Source organism: Helicoverpa armigera, chromosome 19 (assembly GCF_030705265.1).
Source record: "Helicoverpa armigera isolate CAAS_96S chromosome 19, ASM3070526v1, whole genome shotgun sequence".
NCBI lineage: Eukaryota > Metazoa > Arthropoda > Insecta > Lepidoptera > Noctuidae > Helicoverpa > Helicoverpa armigera.
Genome location: NC_087138.1, coordinates 7,976,675 through 7,992,008, shown reverse-complemented (window position 1 = coordinate 7,992,008; position 15,334 = coordinate 7,976,675). Strand labels below are relative to the sequence as shown.

The following is a 15,334-nucleotide window of genomic DNA, read 5'->3' as shown; positions in this document are numbered from 1 at the left end:
AAAGGGTGAAACAGTCAAAATTGATAGGAGACGACCAAAGCTAGGGCGGCTTTTTCTGAAATTTTATTGGTTTAATTTTGCCGCCCCCTAAATAGCATTTGCCGCACGCTTCGCCACGGTTAAGAATCTTTAATTTTGAAAATGTCCTTTCAACAGATGTACCTAACTGAAACCGGCAGTGTAAGTAATATTCTTAGCGCTATTGCTGTGTTCGAAAATATTGAAATCAAATCATTAGTGAAAAGATATTGTATTTTTTAAATATTACGTGATAACTCGCTAGATTTGCCGTCCCCTAGGACGTGCCGCCCGCCTGCTGTGCACGCGCTGCACGCCCGCTTACGGCGGGCCTGGTCCCTGCTGTCATTGAACATCCTTGGCAATCGTTACGGGTAGTCAGAAGCCAGTAAAGGGCTTATTACACTTTACTAAATTCAGTCGTCTAATTAGGTTTGTCTAATTAGGTTTCTAAATGATTTAATGAAACCTACCTTCCTGAATGCGATTACATTTGACTGAATTTAGTGACTGAATCATTTAGATGACTGAATTTAGTCAAATGTAATAAGGCCTAAAGTCTGACACCAGTCTAACCGAGGGGTTGCCCGGGTCTGGGTTGAGGAGGTCAGATAGGTAGTCGCTTCTTGTAAAGCACTGGTACTCAGCTGAATCCGGTTAGACTGGAAGCCAACTCCAACATAGTTGGGAAAAAGGCTCGGAGGATGGATGACGGGAAGAACTTAATTATTTTCAAAGTCAAAAAGGTTTATTGAAACTAGGCTAGTTTTTAGCACGTTTTCACGTCAAATCACAAACAGAATCCCCAAAGCCCAAAACGCCCCCTTTTCACCACTTCCTAGTTAGTGTTACGGCTATATTAGCACTAGTTAACTCATTTTTTTTTTAAATAAAACAATACATAAGAAGCAACATTTTTATTAAATAACGTAGGAACATAGATAATAGCTACACACAAAATCTTTCACTTTTGCAAAAACCTAAAAATACTACCATAACATTGTGGATTTTTTTAAATATAAGTCCTGTAGTTCTAGCAAAATCGTGCAAAACTTCTAGTAAACTACAAGTTGCATGTTTATCTATCTAAACAATAGATTTTGATACGTCTAATTGGAGTCACTACAATAACATTACAAATTATTAAAATCGAATAAAATATAAAGAATGCGGATATAGGAATATTACTAAGCCTATATTCTTCTACCTTCTCAATATAGCAATAGATACCTTCTTCTTACTGCCTTGGTGTCAATTTACACGTGAAAATTGTATTAACAGGTTTTACAAAAGTGCTAGTGTAAAAGTGACCAATATTTTTTTTGTCCTTCGAGTTAAGCCTCGAGAAAATGAATCGTTCTTTGGAGTGAACGTTCACTCTAGTGAACCGACTGACATCACCTTAACGAAACACCAGACTATCCCTTTATTAATCGACTTTCAAAAAAGAAGTTTCTCAACTAAGTTTTTTGAGTAGACAAGAATCTTGAACACATTATGGTACTGTTTATATAACCTCGTAACATTTTATCTGGTAGTGGTATTGAACTGAGCGTAATATTCGTCAGTGGGAGTATTGTTGTACACCACTTCTCTGAAGTACTTCTCTTTCTCCTTCTGCTGTAATGCCAGCAGTTGGTTCTCCTCCATTAGTTGGCGGGCGATCTCCCTGTGAATATTAGATATTAGGTTAAATAATTTGTACCTATAACTTTTTCAAGTTATCCTGTAATACTTTTTTTGGTCTAGGTACCCACAGACGGACATAAAGCCAACTAAGTATTTCGTGTTTGTTTTTATATAATTTTAAATTAGAAAGACGAAATACAAAATAAGGATGGAGTGAAATACGTTCCATTGCAAGAAAAAGACCACAAACAAAATAAACTGAAAAAGAACATGAAATAGAAAAATAAGACACGTCTACACCACGCAATACGGCCCTCGCTCAGCATAATGGGAAATTCGAAAGTTATTATTTAACTAACTGCCAAGAAGGATTATATTTTGTACAAAGCTTCCTAATTCGTTTCAATAATCCACTATTTGCAATTTAACGTTACCTTCTCTTCCTCTGGTCGGCAATATCTTGGCGCGCCACTTCGTGCTGGATGGACTTGGCCAAGGCTTGCCATTCTGCTTCCATCTTGTCGTAAGCGTCACGTTTCGCCTGAAAAATATCATTGAGAGAGTTCAGTGACGACAAAAAGTTTGTCGTGAACTTATACTAATTGACATGGAACGTAAAACAAGGAAATTATCATACAAGGAAGACTGAATAATCATTCATTTAATGTCTGAAAAAAACATTAGATATTGGTAAATTACCTTAGCAGCAGCCATTTGTTCTTTCTGTGCGGCGTAGAACTTTTTGAGCTCTTCTTGGTTCATACCCTTGTACATGAATCCAATCGCTCTGAAATCATAGCATACATTATGAAGTAGGCAAAAGCCTCCGTAGTTTCACTAACCCGGGGAGAAATATTTCTAAAGTCTGCCCTTTCTCAGGCTTCAGAATATTTGTGTACCAAATGTTGAAAGACGGACAGACAGACAGACAGGTAAAAAAAGCCCCACGCTCTGTCATCCTTTTCATCATCATTTCATTTTTACTTAACTTTATACTTTACAGCTGGAAAAATCTAGAGGAATGTCTCAGTCAATCCCTAATCTCTCTCTCAATAAAGTTATGAGTGATACGGACCTGTTTTTCCCGAGAGCACTCTTGGCGACATCAGGGTTCTCAGTGAGCATGTCAGAAGTGAGGTTGTTGTACATCTCGGCTGTGTTGTCAGCTTCCTCTTGTTCTTTGATTATCAGCTCCAGCTGCTTCTTTTCTGCTGCCTATTATTTATACAGGATATTAAATAGGCTGGAGATGACGAAAATATAGGTTTATTTTTGTGAAAACATAAAAAGGTGGAGCTCTATGGTGATGCTTAAGGCCTAAAAAACAGTTCGGTTTTGGAATATGTACGAGATTAAGATTTTTGATGACCGTTAAACCTCATCTACATAAGTCGCAAAATTCCTTGACTAACTAAATGGGAAAGTAAGACGAAGTGTCATTTTACATACTCGTTCAACGACGTGGTAGGTACTCTTTGGGCCTTTTACTCGACAACAACTAGAAGTCGTTCGAGGCGAGGTAAAAATGGAATGAGTAAAACGAAGTGCCTTCCCACAACTGCTAGCAAGTGACCGTAGTATTGTAAAGTTTTAGCTGAAAATAAGTTCTAAAATTGTCCTGGATAGCTTTCCAGATAAACTGCAGTCTGCTTGCATTACTTGGCAGCTCAACTTAGTTTGCCCGTTGGATAACTTACCAAAGCTTCATTATACTTGAGGTTAGCCTGTCCGAGTCTGTAGCGACACTCGCGCTCCAATTTGTCCAGTTCTCCGGCGCGATGGTCACGAGCTTTGATCGCCATCTTTAAATACAAATCATTATGTATATCATTATATTTATGAGTATACCTACATTAGTAAAAAAAAAAATTAAGTATATAAAACTGAAGGTTTTTTTTAACTAGATCTTAGGAACTAGTGGACACCAATTTCAAAAATTATTTCAGCGTTAGATAGAAAGCCCATTTATCGCGGAAGGTCTTTTCATCCTGGTCCGGGACAAGCGGGTAAGAAAAAGGGTGAAAAGCTAATTTATTAATTATCAAGGAGGATGAGGGTATCTACAACATTTTTATTTGTTTGTCAAAGGTTTTAAGTTTCTTATTCTAATGAGAATCTTCTGGAATGTACCATGTAAGCAGCTTCTGCTTTCTTCCTCTCCTCTTGAGCTGCCTTTCGCTCCTGCACTTGTTGCTCCAACCAGGAGTTCTTTTGCTGGGCCATGATCTTCTTACGCTCATCGAAATCCAAATCTTCACCTTCAAATCTGAGTACACGGTTATTTTCTTAAATATTTTACATGGCGAGAAAAAATTACAAGAAAATGGTGAGTGTAATTTAATATTTTTTAAACCTTCTTTTATATATTTTTGCACTTTTGATAAATCAGGTAAACTGATCCAGCTGGTCATAGCTATGTATTTTATATGCTTCGCATTTCCTCGACTGAGCTGAGTACTTTACATGGAGCGACTGCCTATCAGATCTTTTCAACCCGGGCAGTCCGATATCTCGTTATAAGACTGGTTGTCAGACTTTCTAGCTTTCGACTATCCGTAGGTAATGGCTACTTTAAGTTTTTCACTTGATTTTCAGAAATACAGAGTAGGACGATGAATAAAGAAATACAGAATACGAATGGAATTTAAATACTTCTGAGCGCTGGCCAGTCCAACAGGTTCGCCATCACCGGCTCTGGGAGGCAGCTGCTTCTTCAGAACCTCAGGGTCGTTGAGGTCGTACTCCCGACGGTCTTCAAACCGCTGGTACTTTTGGCGGAAAGAGTCTATTTCCACGCCGACGCGACGACGTTCCTGTAGGAGTAAAAAGTAGCAGGAAGATGGTATTTTCAATATTAATGTTATATGGCTGCAGAGTTTGTTAGCTTGACCTGCTAATCTCAAGACCTTATGGTCTGATTTAAAGAATTTAGATTATGTAAGGAAGAGTGTAGACACGCTACTTCTTTAAAGAAATAGTTACGAAGAGACGCTGGCGAATACGCTGGTGGCAAATTTGAGGATAAATCTGTCTGTTGTAGAAACGTTGGCAATAGAGAAAGTAAATAGGTTTTGTTCAGACTATTTAATGCATCTGTACATGGTTTATATGAAGTTTGCACAAAACCGGTCGAGCGGTTCTTCATTTATCACATTTTTTGTACCTAGTTTGGACTTTATACATAGCGAAGCACGTACCTTGGGCTATTAGTCTACTATAGCTATTTACTCTACTGGACTGGAAGTTATTTACCTCTTTTTCTCTGCCTTCCAATATAACAGCGAGATCACTATCCTTGATCATCTGCTTGGCAAAGGCCAGGTCTCTTCGATTCTGTTCATCTCTTTCAGCTTTCTTCTCTGCTATCTGACGCTCCAAGAACGGGACGTCGACCTGGAAATATGTCCTCGGCATAGGTATAGTGTAGTATAGCATTTGTAAAAGAGCCACCTAGACTTGACAGACAGCTGTATCGATGGTAAGTTTATACAATACATCACCGCTACTTCTTTCTAGCTATAATACTAGAAAGTGGGCGTTCCTTTATGTGAAAAAGTACCAAGTTAATTAGGAAAATTGCGTTTTATAACGAATGGTTATAGAGTTAATAATGAAGACAGCGATTATTGAATGAGAGTTGTAGCGAACGAAATCTTCATTGGACAAGTAAATGTTGTTGTAAGCCTAGGCTGCCTAACACGAATAAATTAGCGCTTGGCTGGTTTTTGATCAGATTAATTTATATATTGCAGTGTGACTATAACAAAGGCTGATGATCTTGATGACGTCTTACCCCAATCTTCCTGTTTCTCGCATTGAAGATTCTGGATCTCCTCTCGAGCTCGCACTGTCTCCTCCTCTCTCTATTCTGTGCCTCCTTACGATCTTGGTCGTTGGCTATCTGTAATTTCAACATTTTGTAACAATCTCAAAATACTCTAAAAACTTGAACACAAAAATAGAAGTAAAATTACGCGTTGGCGAAATAACAAAGTGCGTTGCTATGGTAACTGATTTTTGTTTTTTTTTTATTTGGAAATAACAGATATTGATTGGGCGGCGATGTGAAAAGAGGTCATGAATTTATATGTTGTAATTACTAAAAAATTAAAATAGATGATATTTTCTGTTACTAGCATGCTAAAAACTGTAATTTATATTGATATAATCAGGTACAACAACTGAACGAGAGTATAGTTTTCATTTTATCAGAAATAAAGGAATGATGAAATAAATCAACAGGCTCTCAATCAGGGTTGAACCTCCCCTCTGTGCGAAGTGTGCGGCGCACACAGGCGCCCAAGGAAAAGGCCTCTTAACGTGCCTCGATGGGGGTGGTTCAATCAGTTATTTCAGCACATTTCAGTCCAAATTAACATGAAGATTAAAGGATGAAAATCCCAACTGCCTCAAAAATATTTGAAATTGCTTATACTTTTCAACTTTTGTGTATAAATTAAGACCTAGGTAATATTATTTTATTATACATATAAATAAATTCAAAACGGGTAATTCTTATAAAAAATCTTGAAAATCAGTACAACACTCATTCAAAAATTACCATTTTCTAACCAGCGTCATGGTAGAATCTATTCTTTTTTTGGCTAGCAACACGGACTGCGGACAACATGAGGTGCGCGTCGCAATTGTCGGCCCATTCGCCGGGTAGCGTAGATTAGAATTGAGTCAGTCCGTCAGTGCACGCCACACCGGTATCGGACGAGGTTGTCGCGCGTTCGCGGAAAAATCGCTGTATCTGTGTATAAACGTATTTACACACGTATTTTTTTAGTGTAACGTTTTACAAATAAATTACAGTGCTGTGTTTGAAAATTATATTTTTTATTGTGTAATGTGAAAGAATTATGACAAGTGTGTTAAAAAAATCTAGAGGCACTAAAGGTAAATCTGAATCCATGCAGGAGGATCTGCCTGCGAGATGGGGGGACGTTTCCCGCGAAAAGAAGTCTGAGGACGTTGCTAAATTGATAAGATGTATCGACGACAACATTATTGGAAAAGGAAATTCGTTTTGTGGACCCTTCGGCAGGAGAAAAGGTGAGATTCTTGTCATTATTAAAAAAAATAATCCATGTTTATTATATGGAAGATGTCATGCTCTAAATGAAATGATTTATTATTTTAATTATTTCTTATATTTTCAAATTTTATAACCAATGGTGACGTCATGTATGTTGTTTAGATTGAGTCAATTTTTTTTCTAATGCGCAAAAAAATATTTCCATCACCGCTTTTCTGAATGTCACCGGTTTATTAATGTATTGTAAACAGTTCTCATTGAATATTTACACAAATTAGCATTAATTATTTCAAGATGTTCAAACGGTGCCAATGTGCCATGTTCGTTGCTATACAAGGTTTATAAATAGTAAAACATATGTTACGTTGGTAATAGCCGGCAGCTCGTAAAACTGTTTCAACGATCAAGGTTAAAATTAAGATAACGTTGCTAAAACTAGGAATAAAAACTATCTTATTATAAAACGTGGTTTTAAAAAGTACCGGTTTACCGCCAGGCTTAGACCTGGTTTTCGATGCGTATCTGAATATCGCACATTTTGAATACACACCATTATTTTCGTGCATGACTAAAAATTAGGTGTAGAAGATCTGCCTAAACAAAGAAGATAAATACGTACAGAACTTTAATATACCGGACAAAGCGTTAATTCTTAGAATAGGCCGTCCTTCGTATTTTAATTGCAGCAATCAATACTGCCTTCTATCACCTACAAATTGAACATCACAATACTGTATGTAACTGCAATGGACACAAAGCGTCCCTACAAAATGTAGGTACGTAGTTTTGGCCGGAATCCTACTTATATAATATATAATAATAATTCATATAAGTAATATTGTAGCCAAAAATATTGACACTTATTTGGCGAATTTACCTACGATATAAGACTCGTATACCTGATACGAATACGCGTTGGTCTACGAGTAACCATTGTCATTTAGCGCGCACTGTTCCAATGAATAGATGTTTAGAAAACATCTCAATAACAACTCAATTAAACACTTAATTTAAGAAGCTGTTATTCTAAACTATACACACACACATAGACACGTGTTATATTGATTACCACTGAGTATTGGGGAGTAATAATTTATGTCATGTCGGGCGCCAAAATTTTGCTTTAGAGACCGGTCGTCCACTTGGCATCATTAGTTACAAGCCATCAATAATTGTCACATCGATAATTCGGAAATGTACGATGGAAACTATCGTAAATAGATTATTTAATGATATTAATTCGTATTGATATAATACGTGGAGCAATTTAGATGCGTAGGTATTTGAACCAAATTGAAGGTTCCTTTAATTTTGCAAATTGCTGAAAATTATTGATGCGGAGTATTAATTTATTTTCGATTATACAGGTCGTTTATTGTATAGACGTGATTTGTATTGTAGATTATAAATAACAAGTTGAGTCATAATAAAATGGAAAATTGTTTGCCTCTTTTGAAAATTACTCTACCATATCTTCCTTAAGTGGCATAATTCCCTTAATTTAACCATCCATCTTAGCTCCAAAACTTTCCTGACGTTTTTTTAAATTACAATTTACCGTGGCCGTTATTAAAACTTTTTTCCTCGTATGATATAAGGGAAAATGCTCCGGAGAAAGGAGAATGTCCAAAACTGGTTTTGGAGGTCATCTGTCGAGGCGGGAGCAAAAACCTGGACTTTTTATGGTTTTACCGAAGCCGTGTTACGTACGAAGCTAGTTTTACAATGATATTAGCTTCTGGTGTTATCAGAAAGCGATTATATTGATGTCTTACTTAAGGTCAGTTTGATAAGGATCATGCAGTTTGCATATAAGCTAAATGAAATACTTGTAGGTACGATTAGTATGTATTCGTACTTTGATGTGTATTTGTCAGTTGCCTCAAAGTTTGTAAACATATTTTAATTAATCGTGTCCCATAAAATCAATAAGAATACCATGAAATTAAATAAAAAACAGACGTTTCCCTAACAGAACAACATGTAAAGAAACATTAAAATTAAACTAGATCTGCGTACAAAGTCTACATAGGAATAATTTATTTTTTATTGTTGACTAAGTACATGGGATGTCAGTGTCATGTTACAGACAAATACAGAATTGTATTATTTAAATTGAACGGTTTGTGTGTGCGGAAGTAGGTGCAATGATACGCAGCGCAGTCGCATGCGCTAGTACACGTTTCTAGTCACGTGGAGTGCTACGTTAGTCATTTGTCACCAAGCTCGTCTCTTACTCACTTATTATTCTTGCACTCTACAAAGAAAAGTCTATCGATTAAAGTCTAGAAATAAACATCATAAATAAATTAGGGTGACTTTTTAATGTTAGCATGACATTTTCGCACTTTTCACTTTCATTTCGTTTATAAACAGATAAATCAAAATTTTGTCCTAAATTATTCTTTTGCCAAATAGAAATACACAATAATTCATTTTGAAATTGAGTCCATTATTCTTAGATGTTCACGATGAAGTCTTTACTATTATTTATACCTGTGAAGTGTCAGAGAATCAATCACGTCTTGAATGACAAATTCTAAGTCATCTCAAGCCATAAATCAAAGGCCCTTGTCTTTTGTTATAAGGACGAAACGCACGCTGAATGCGTTTGAGCACGATTGCGACACTACACATCGGTTAAAGACGGGATAAGCATGAAAATAAGGATGTCAGTACGTGGACATGTGTGCTTAATATCAGTGTCTATAGTTAAGAAATAAGATAATATACAAGCAAAGAATAGACCCAAGAATTTGTAACAAAAAAAAAAAAAAAAAATGGGTATCGCAGTTGTTTTTATTTTGCTCTAAAACCTATAAGTAGGTAGTATTATAATATTGATAACGACACCTAGATAAAAATATAATATGCAAAAGATATAAATCGAATAGTTCTAAAATTATGTAGTCACATGGACAGCAACGTGTGATTTTACCCTACGCATTCATTTTTTGAAAATATTAACCCCCTTACTTATAAAATCTCTAATCACCTACTAAGCAACATTTTAACTAATCACTACTTAAAGTCTTAAGTAGTGATTAAATGTTAGTTAAGACATGCTTAAGCAACGTTTATAAGTAAGAATTTTCTTAAACAGCCCTTAAGTATTACTTATATTTAATTCACGTTTATAAGTAAGGCTGTTAAATTTTTGCACGTTCAGTATTTTAGTACTTCTTTTGTTTTTTATTAAGTTCATGTTCTATAACTGTTATATATAATATTATACTTTCTTATCGTTCATTTTGAATTACATAATTTTATTCGGATATTATTCTTTCAAGTACTTACACGTTTATTTGATTGCTACGTACGCTGATAAAATTATCAGTGGCATTTTAATCGACGATGCAGAACACATCGAATGTAATACGTATAACAACACTGGTCATATTTAGATTTATTTTTCTTGCACTTAGGTACAGGCACATAGTGAGAGACTGTATGTTAGGATCTACGCGACCAGGGTACTCTTTGATTATAATATAAAGCAGCGTACTTTAATGTTACGGACTTTAAGAAGGTGAAAGGGGGGACTGAAACCAACACGCTAAACCCTTTATGAGGCAAAAATGAAATGGTTACACAATGGATAGGTAATTATTATGACTAAGTGATAAAAAATGTTTCATTGCACTAAAGTTTTACCTAGTCATGAAAGCTACAGTACATAGTCTCCTACAAATACAAGTACATACGCAATACTACACATTACTTAAGCCATTTAAAATTATACCCATAAATTGAAATATTAGCCAACCACTAACGCTATCTGAAAATGTCCTACATTCTACATTTCGTATCAAAACATCAGAATTGCCATTAATTAACAATTTATTGGCGTGACACTTCCTGTAAATAAAATATTTACGTCAGAATGTTGGCAACACTGACAGAAGCATAAATCTTTGGAATATGATTCAAAATGGGTTGCGTCAGCTATCGTATCTAAATCGATAGAAGGTTTAATATTAGTATTATGAATAATAACAATAAAATTTAAGTATACTTCTCCCAATTTTTTTAACGATGTCAAAAATCATGAAATGACTCCTCCCGCTGTGGGTTAGCAGCGGTGAGGGAGTGTCAGACTCTTGTAAACTAAAAACCGTCGTGTTCCGTCATAGGCCTTTTACGTACCAGGGCCGCGGTAACTCTTTCGAACAATCCCGCAGCCACGTACCAATCCCGCAGCCCCGGCCCTAATTACTTGGGACTTACAGGAATAATCCCCCAACTCCTTCTTATGACGGCTACAGACTTTCAGGTTTGACAGTACACGAGAACTGGCGTTTTATGTTCCAGAGTGCCGTTTAAACTGTATGAAGGTCTGTAGCCGGCGTTAGATATAGGGGATAACATGCAGACAGTCTTGGTTGTGACTCAGAGTAACTAGGTATTCATCTAATGTTCAAGTTAAACAATGACTGCATACTTTAACTTTGGGAAAATTTTCAAAAAGTTTCACGGTGATTTCGTTTTATTTCCTGATAATTTCCATTACAAAATATTTCGTCAATGATGCCAAATGTTTGTCTTTTTTGTTAATTTAAAACTTTTGCTACCGTATTGTAAAGTTTTTTTAAATAAGTATTTTTAAAAGAGTACCTTATACCTATCGGCATTAGACCAGTAACTTTATTCGTTGGTATAGATCTAGTACTAAAGTCGGTCCTTTTTTAAGACCACGTTTTATAATAGGTACTATGTCTTTGATTGAAGAGGAGAAAGGTAATTTGCTCATCATATCTATTTGCAAATACCACAGCTATTTATTAAAAAAACCCATCTACTTCTAAGTACTTATTATAATATTCTATGTACAAGTTCAGGGTTGTGAAAACTAGTCTACTACATACTACTATCGCCGTGGCCTTATCAGCCGGCTCTCATGGCCTTGGTGCCTACGTGTTGCGTAATATAACTTATATGTCACCCAAGTGTCACTTGAACGGAAATACTGCTCGTATTATTACTTGCAACTTGCGAGGAAGTGTCAAAAGTGATGTGAACCGAGCTTAGAAGAGGATATTTGAGATACACTATCTTACCAAAGGTATTGGGTTGAGGAGGTCAGACAGGCAATCGCTCCTTGTAAAACACTGGTACCTACTCAGCTACATGCTGACTCTAACATAGTTGGGAAAAGGCTCGGGAGATGATGACGATCCAAGATAGACATAGGAATTGCCGTTATATCTATGTATATCAATATTCAAATTCAAATAATATAATCAAATATTTATTTAGCTTTTTGGATCCAGCACTTTTTCATAATCATAGTGGCGTCATTTGGTACTCGATAAAATTAATCTTAATTTATAATTTGAATCTCGTACGAAAGAAGGAAGGCATACATCAAAAATGGTAATTCCCAAACGCGTTTTGGTCAATTTAAAACTGGTATATCGAGTTCTGTCACTATAACTTGTTACTAATATTAAAATAATATTATCAACAGATCGATCTTCTCAGCTTCAATATTTTTCTATCAAACGCGTGTTGTGGCCAATTAGCTAGGAAGGAAATCTTCTCGCTAACACTAACGTTGTTTAGCTCTCAGGCCCCTTCCATTAACATTGATTCATTTATCGGAAGATATCTTTGGATCCATTGGTCTTTTGGACTGGTGATATTAAAACAATTACCCTGTCTGGGTTTTAACCTTTTTTATGGGAAATCATCAAATGATCCCTCCCGCTGTGGGTTCACCGTGGGGGGACGTAAGACTCTTACTGCCTAAAACCCACCATGTTCCTTCTTACGCCCTTACGCTTTGTCTTTATGTACCATGGCCGTGGTAACTCTTTCGAACAATCCTGCAGCCCTATCGACATTCCTTTTGAAAAAGTAAATTTTCATATGGTTTTCATAGTGGGCACCTGTGTGAAATCATAATTGGACTTCGCACAGTTCTGCTATTTATGTTCACACACAATAAATCCATTGCCTACTTCTCCATATTATGACAATTAAAATGTAAGTTAATGTATGTACATTTAAACATATTACACGAATGTCCACGTGACTAAACAATTGAAGCACGCAACTATGGAGATTAGACTGTTTTGTTTATGCCATGTTTGAATGTAGACAATATGGCGGCGTGATAACAGTATTTTAATTGATAAATTATTACAATTGTTGTTGTTTTCAATTAACGTTAAGTAGAACACCATATATGTTCTATTTAAATATTTTTTTCTTGTATGTAAGACCACACAGGAATTAATTTAATTAAAATGTTTATCTATTGATATCATTCGAGGTTTGTCAGTAAGACTTTATCTTGTTTATGATTCGATGTACGAAATAATGCTTTGATTTTTTTTGCTTGTTGTCTATGGATAATTTAGAAAGATAGGCAGGATGGATAAGTACAGAGTTAAAAAAGTGTATATAAGTAAGAAATTATTGAAAACACATGACATTGATCTGTACACACGCAAAGCTAGCTAATACTGCCAAGTACGAGTAAAACTGACAGCACATATTCATAATTGATGGAAAACCGGTCGAACGAAGGTTGGTTGCGCAAACAGAACTTCATAAAATATTTACGTGAATACGGTTCAATACTTGATCGAATAAATTAGACGTCTAAGGTAAGGACAGTAAAGGTTGCCTTGTGTCACGAATGCCAAAACTTTGCGGTTACATCATGTAGGCTTGTCTTTCCCCAAAGGGACTGTTTTAAAAATAGTGACAGTTTTTTTTTGTCAAATGGGCATCATTATAGAGACTGGTCTGTTATTTATGGCCAATGTCACTTTTGAATCCAAAATGAGCTACCATTTCATATTTCTTCTATTCGGTCAAGCATTCTATTGCTCATTCTACGTATTCTGCCTTTTTGAAGTATCCGATAACCATACATATGTATAATGAAATAAGACAACACAACACTTAAAACCTAGAATAAATGCAACTTCTAAAAAGGAAGTGTTCTACATTGCCAACAGGAAAAATTATATAAAGCGTTTATACTAGTTTATTAGTAAGCATAACTGGACTTGTTATGAAGGAGAATTATAATAACTTGCTAGTGCTCAATGCCATGGAATCTAATAGCTTTGATTCAATCGTTGCAATTATACCGTGTCATGATCGACATGGATGTAGTGGGTAAAATTAATCCAATGTAAGAACGCGAAGTCGAAGATGTTTAGAACAGAGCTAAGTGAAAGAAGATACAGACAGCGGAGCCCGTCCCGAGACGGGACAAACGCTAGGAAGAAGAAGTAATTCAACATTCTAAAGGGACTTTGGCCTTACCGATTATGATCATCCTCTTCTTGCCATATCTCAATTCTATTCAGGGTCGGTTCAGCAAGTCTTTCTCCTCCATTTTTTTCCTCTTTATTTCTCTTCCACTTTTCTCAACACCGTCCCCAGTCGTCTTTCACAAAATCCATCCATTCGCTTTTTTCCCCTTCCTTTACATCCAAACTTCAACCACTTTAGGGCATTTGTCTCACACATGTTAAAATAATTGAACAATTAAACCATTAGCTTCGATAAAAAATTAGCGGCTCCCATTCCTAGAAACATTTAGATAGTAATTACTAAGTTCGTTGGTCCCATTTTTGACAAGTTGCGTGACTGATTACTACGTATGTTCTTCAGTTTAATAAGTATTAATAGTAGGCTCTGTAGTTCAATGTTTCCTGATGACCTTAGCATTGGGAGTTCATGGTTCATCATTGCTATTGTCTTGTTTAGTACTGACATCATCAGAGTCACTGGGAATGAGTCCAGATCATTCCTTGATATTGGGTTAAACTTGTGCGTTCGATGACTTGGTTGTATGAATGTTTCATGTAGGTATACTATCTATATTTTTATAAAGAGTAATGTTTGTGAAGATAAAACAGGTTTCTGCATCTACAGAACTGATTCACAAAAAATTGAAAATTTTATCAATAGTAAGTTTTATGTTAATTCGGGTATGAGAGGTCGCTCTGTCTGATGAAATTGCGAAAAACAGTACATATAATTCTAAAGTACATATAATTCTATTTCTGCTTAAACCATACGCCTATGTCACTATATTTATGTTAGGACCCCGATGACACTATTCCCCAAAAGTACTAAGACAGACCAATACATACACAAAGCAAATTAACCTTCAAATAGGTTTGTAAATATTTGCTGTTTTGTTGCCCTTCGTTCAAGTCCGACGGTCAATGTCACTAGTCACCAAAAAAAACCTATTAATTTGTACAAATTAGGCCTTCTTTTAGGATTCTTCAGATTTTGATGAACATTACAGTATCAGCTATTACTTAACTAGCTAGAGAATCAGCCAAATGCGATGCTTTACGAGGTTTTTTTTATCATTTGAATTAACACAAGTATGCGTGACTATCATGAGTTGCGGTTGCGACTGATATAAATCATAAATTCCAATACAGAACAAAATTATGATTTCACTCATATAATTTTAGATACATTGACTATATTAAAGGTACTTAAAATAAACGCTAGCTTATCCAAAATGTATGAGTCCGCTTGATCAGTGGGGTCGAGGTCATTAACCTGACTTCAGGCGACGGGCGGTCTGGCTAAGCTGTCGGTTTGTCTATGTGTCCGACAATGTGGAACTTTTTTATTGAAAGGATTTATTTTTAGTTTGCGATT

The 15,334-nt window shown here is 35.8% G+C and overlaps 2 protein-coding genes across 4 annotated transcripts in view; one reads left to right on the top strand and one right to left on the bottom strand.

Moving 5' to 3' along the window:
• Positions 1–946: 946 nt before the first annotated feature.
• LOC110374151 (RIB43A-like with coiled-coils protein 2) lies at positions 947–5,657 on the bottom strand. Its single transcript, XM_064039516.1, has 9 exons — positions 5,441–5,657; positions 4,900–5,040; positions 4,300–4,460; positions 3,778–3,913; positions 3,345–3,449; positions 2,723–2,862; positions 2,347–2,434; positions 2,082–2,188; positions 947–1,687 (listed from the first exon to the last, which is right to left on the bottom strand). Exons 1-9 carry the CDS (start codon positions 5,561–5,563, stop codon positions 1,546–1,548), a joined length of 1,143 nt encoding a protein of 380 aa, XP_063895586.1. The 5' UTR covers positions 5,564–5,657; the 3' UTR covers positions 947–1,545.
• Positions 5,658–6,266: 609 nt separating this feature from the next.
• Positions 6,267–15,334, top strand: part of LOC110374163 (uncharacterized) — a 102,312-nt gene continuing 93,244 nt past the window's right edge. For all 3 annotated transcript variants that reach the window (XM_021331755.3, XM_021331754.3, XM_021331753.3), the window contains exon 1: positions 6,267–6,705. In XM_021331755.3, the coding sequence (XP_021187430.3) occupies positions 6,513–6,705 (193 nt within the window). In that variant the 5' untranslated portion in view covers positions 6,267–6,512. The remainder of the gene's footprint in view (positions 6,706–15,334) is intronic.

Excerpts from the sequence above, each read along its gene's own strand:
- LOC110374151 (XM_064039516.1), bottom strand. The coding sequence starts at position 5,563 with ATGTTGAAATTACAGATAGCCAACGACCAAGATCGTAAGGAGGCACAG. Across the intron at positions 4,461-4,899 it reads TGGAAGGCAGAGAAAAAGAG|GAACGTCGTCGCGTCGGCGT; the intron begins GTAAATAACTTC and ends TTACTCCTACAG. Across the intron at positions 3,914-4,299 it reads GGACTGGCCAGCGCTCAGAA|ATTTGAAGGTGAAGATTTGG; the intron begins GTATTTAAATTC and ends CCGTGTACTCAG.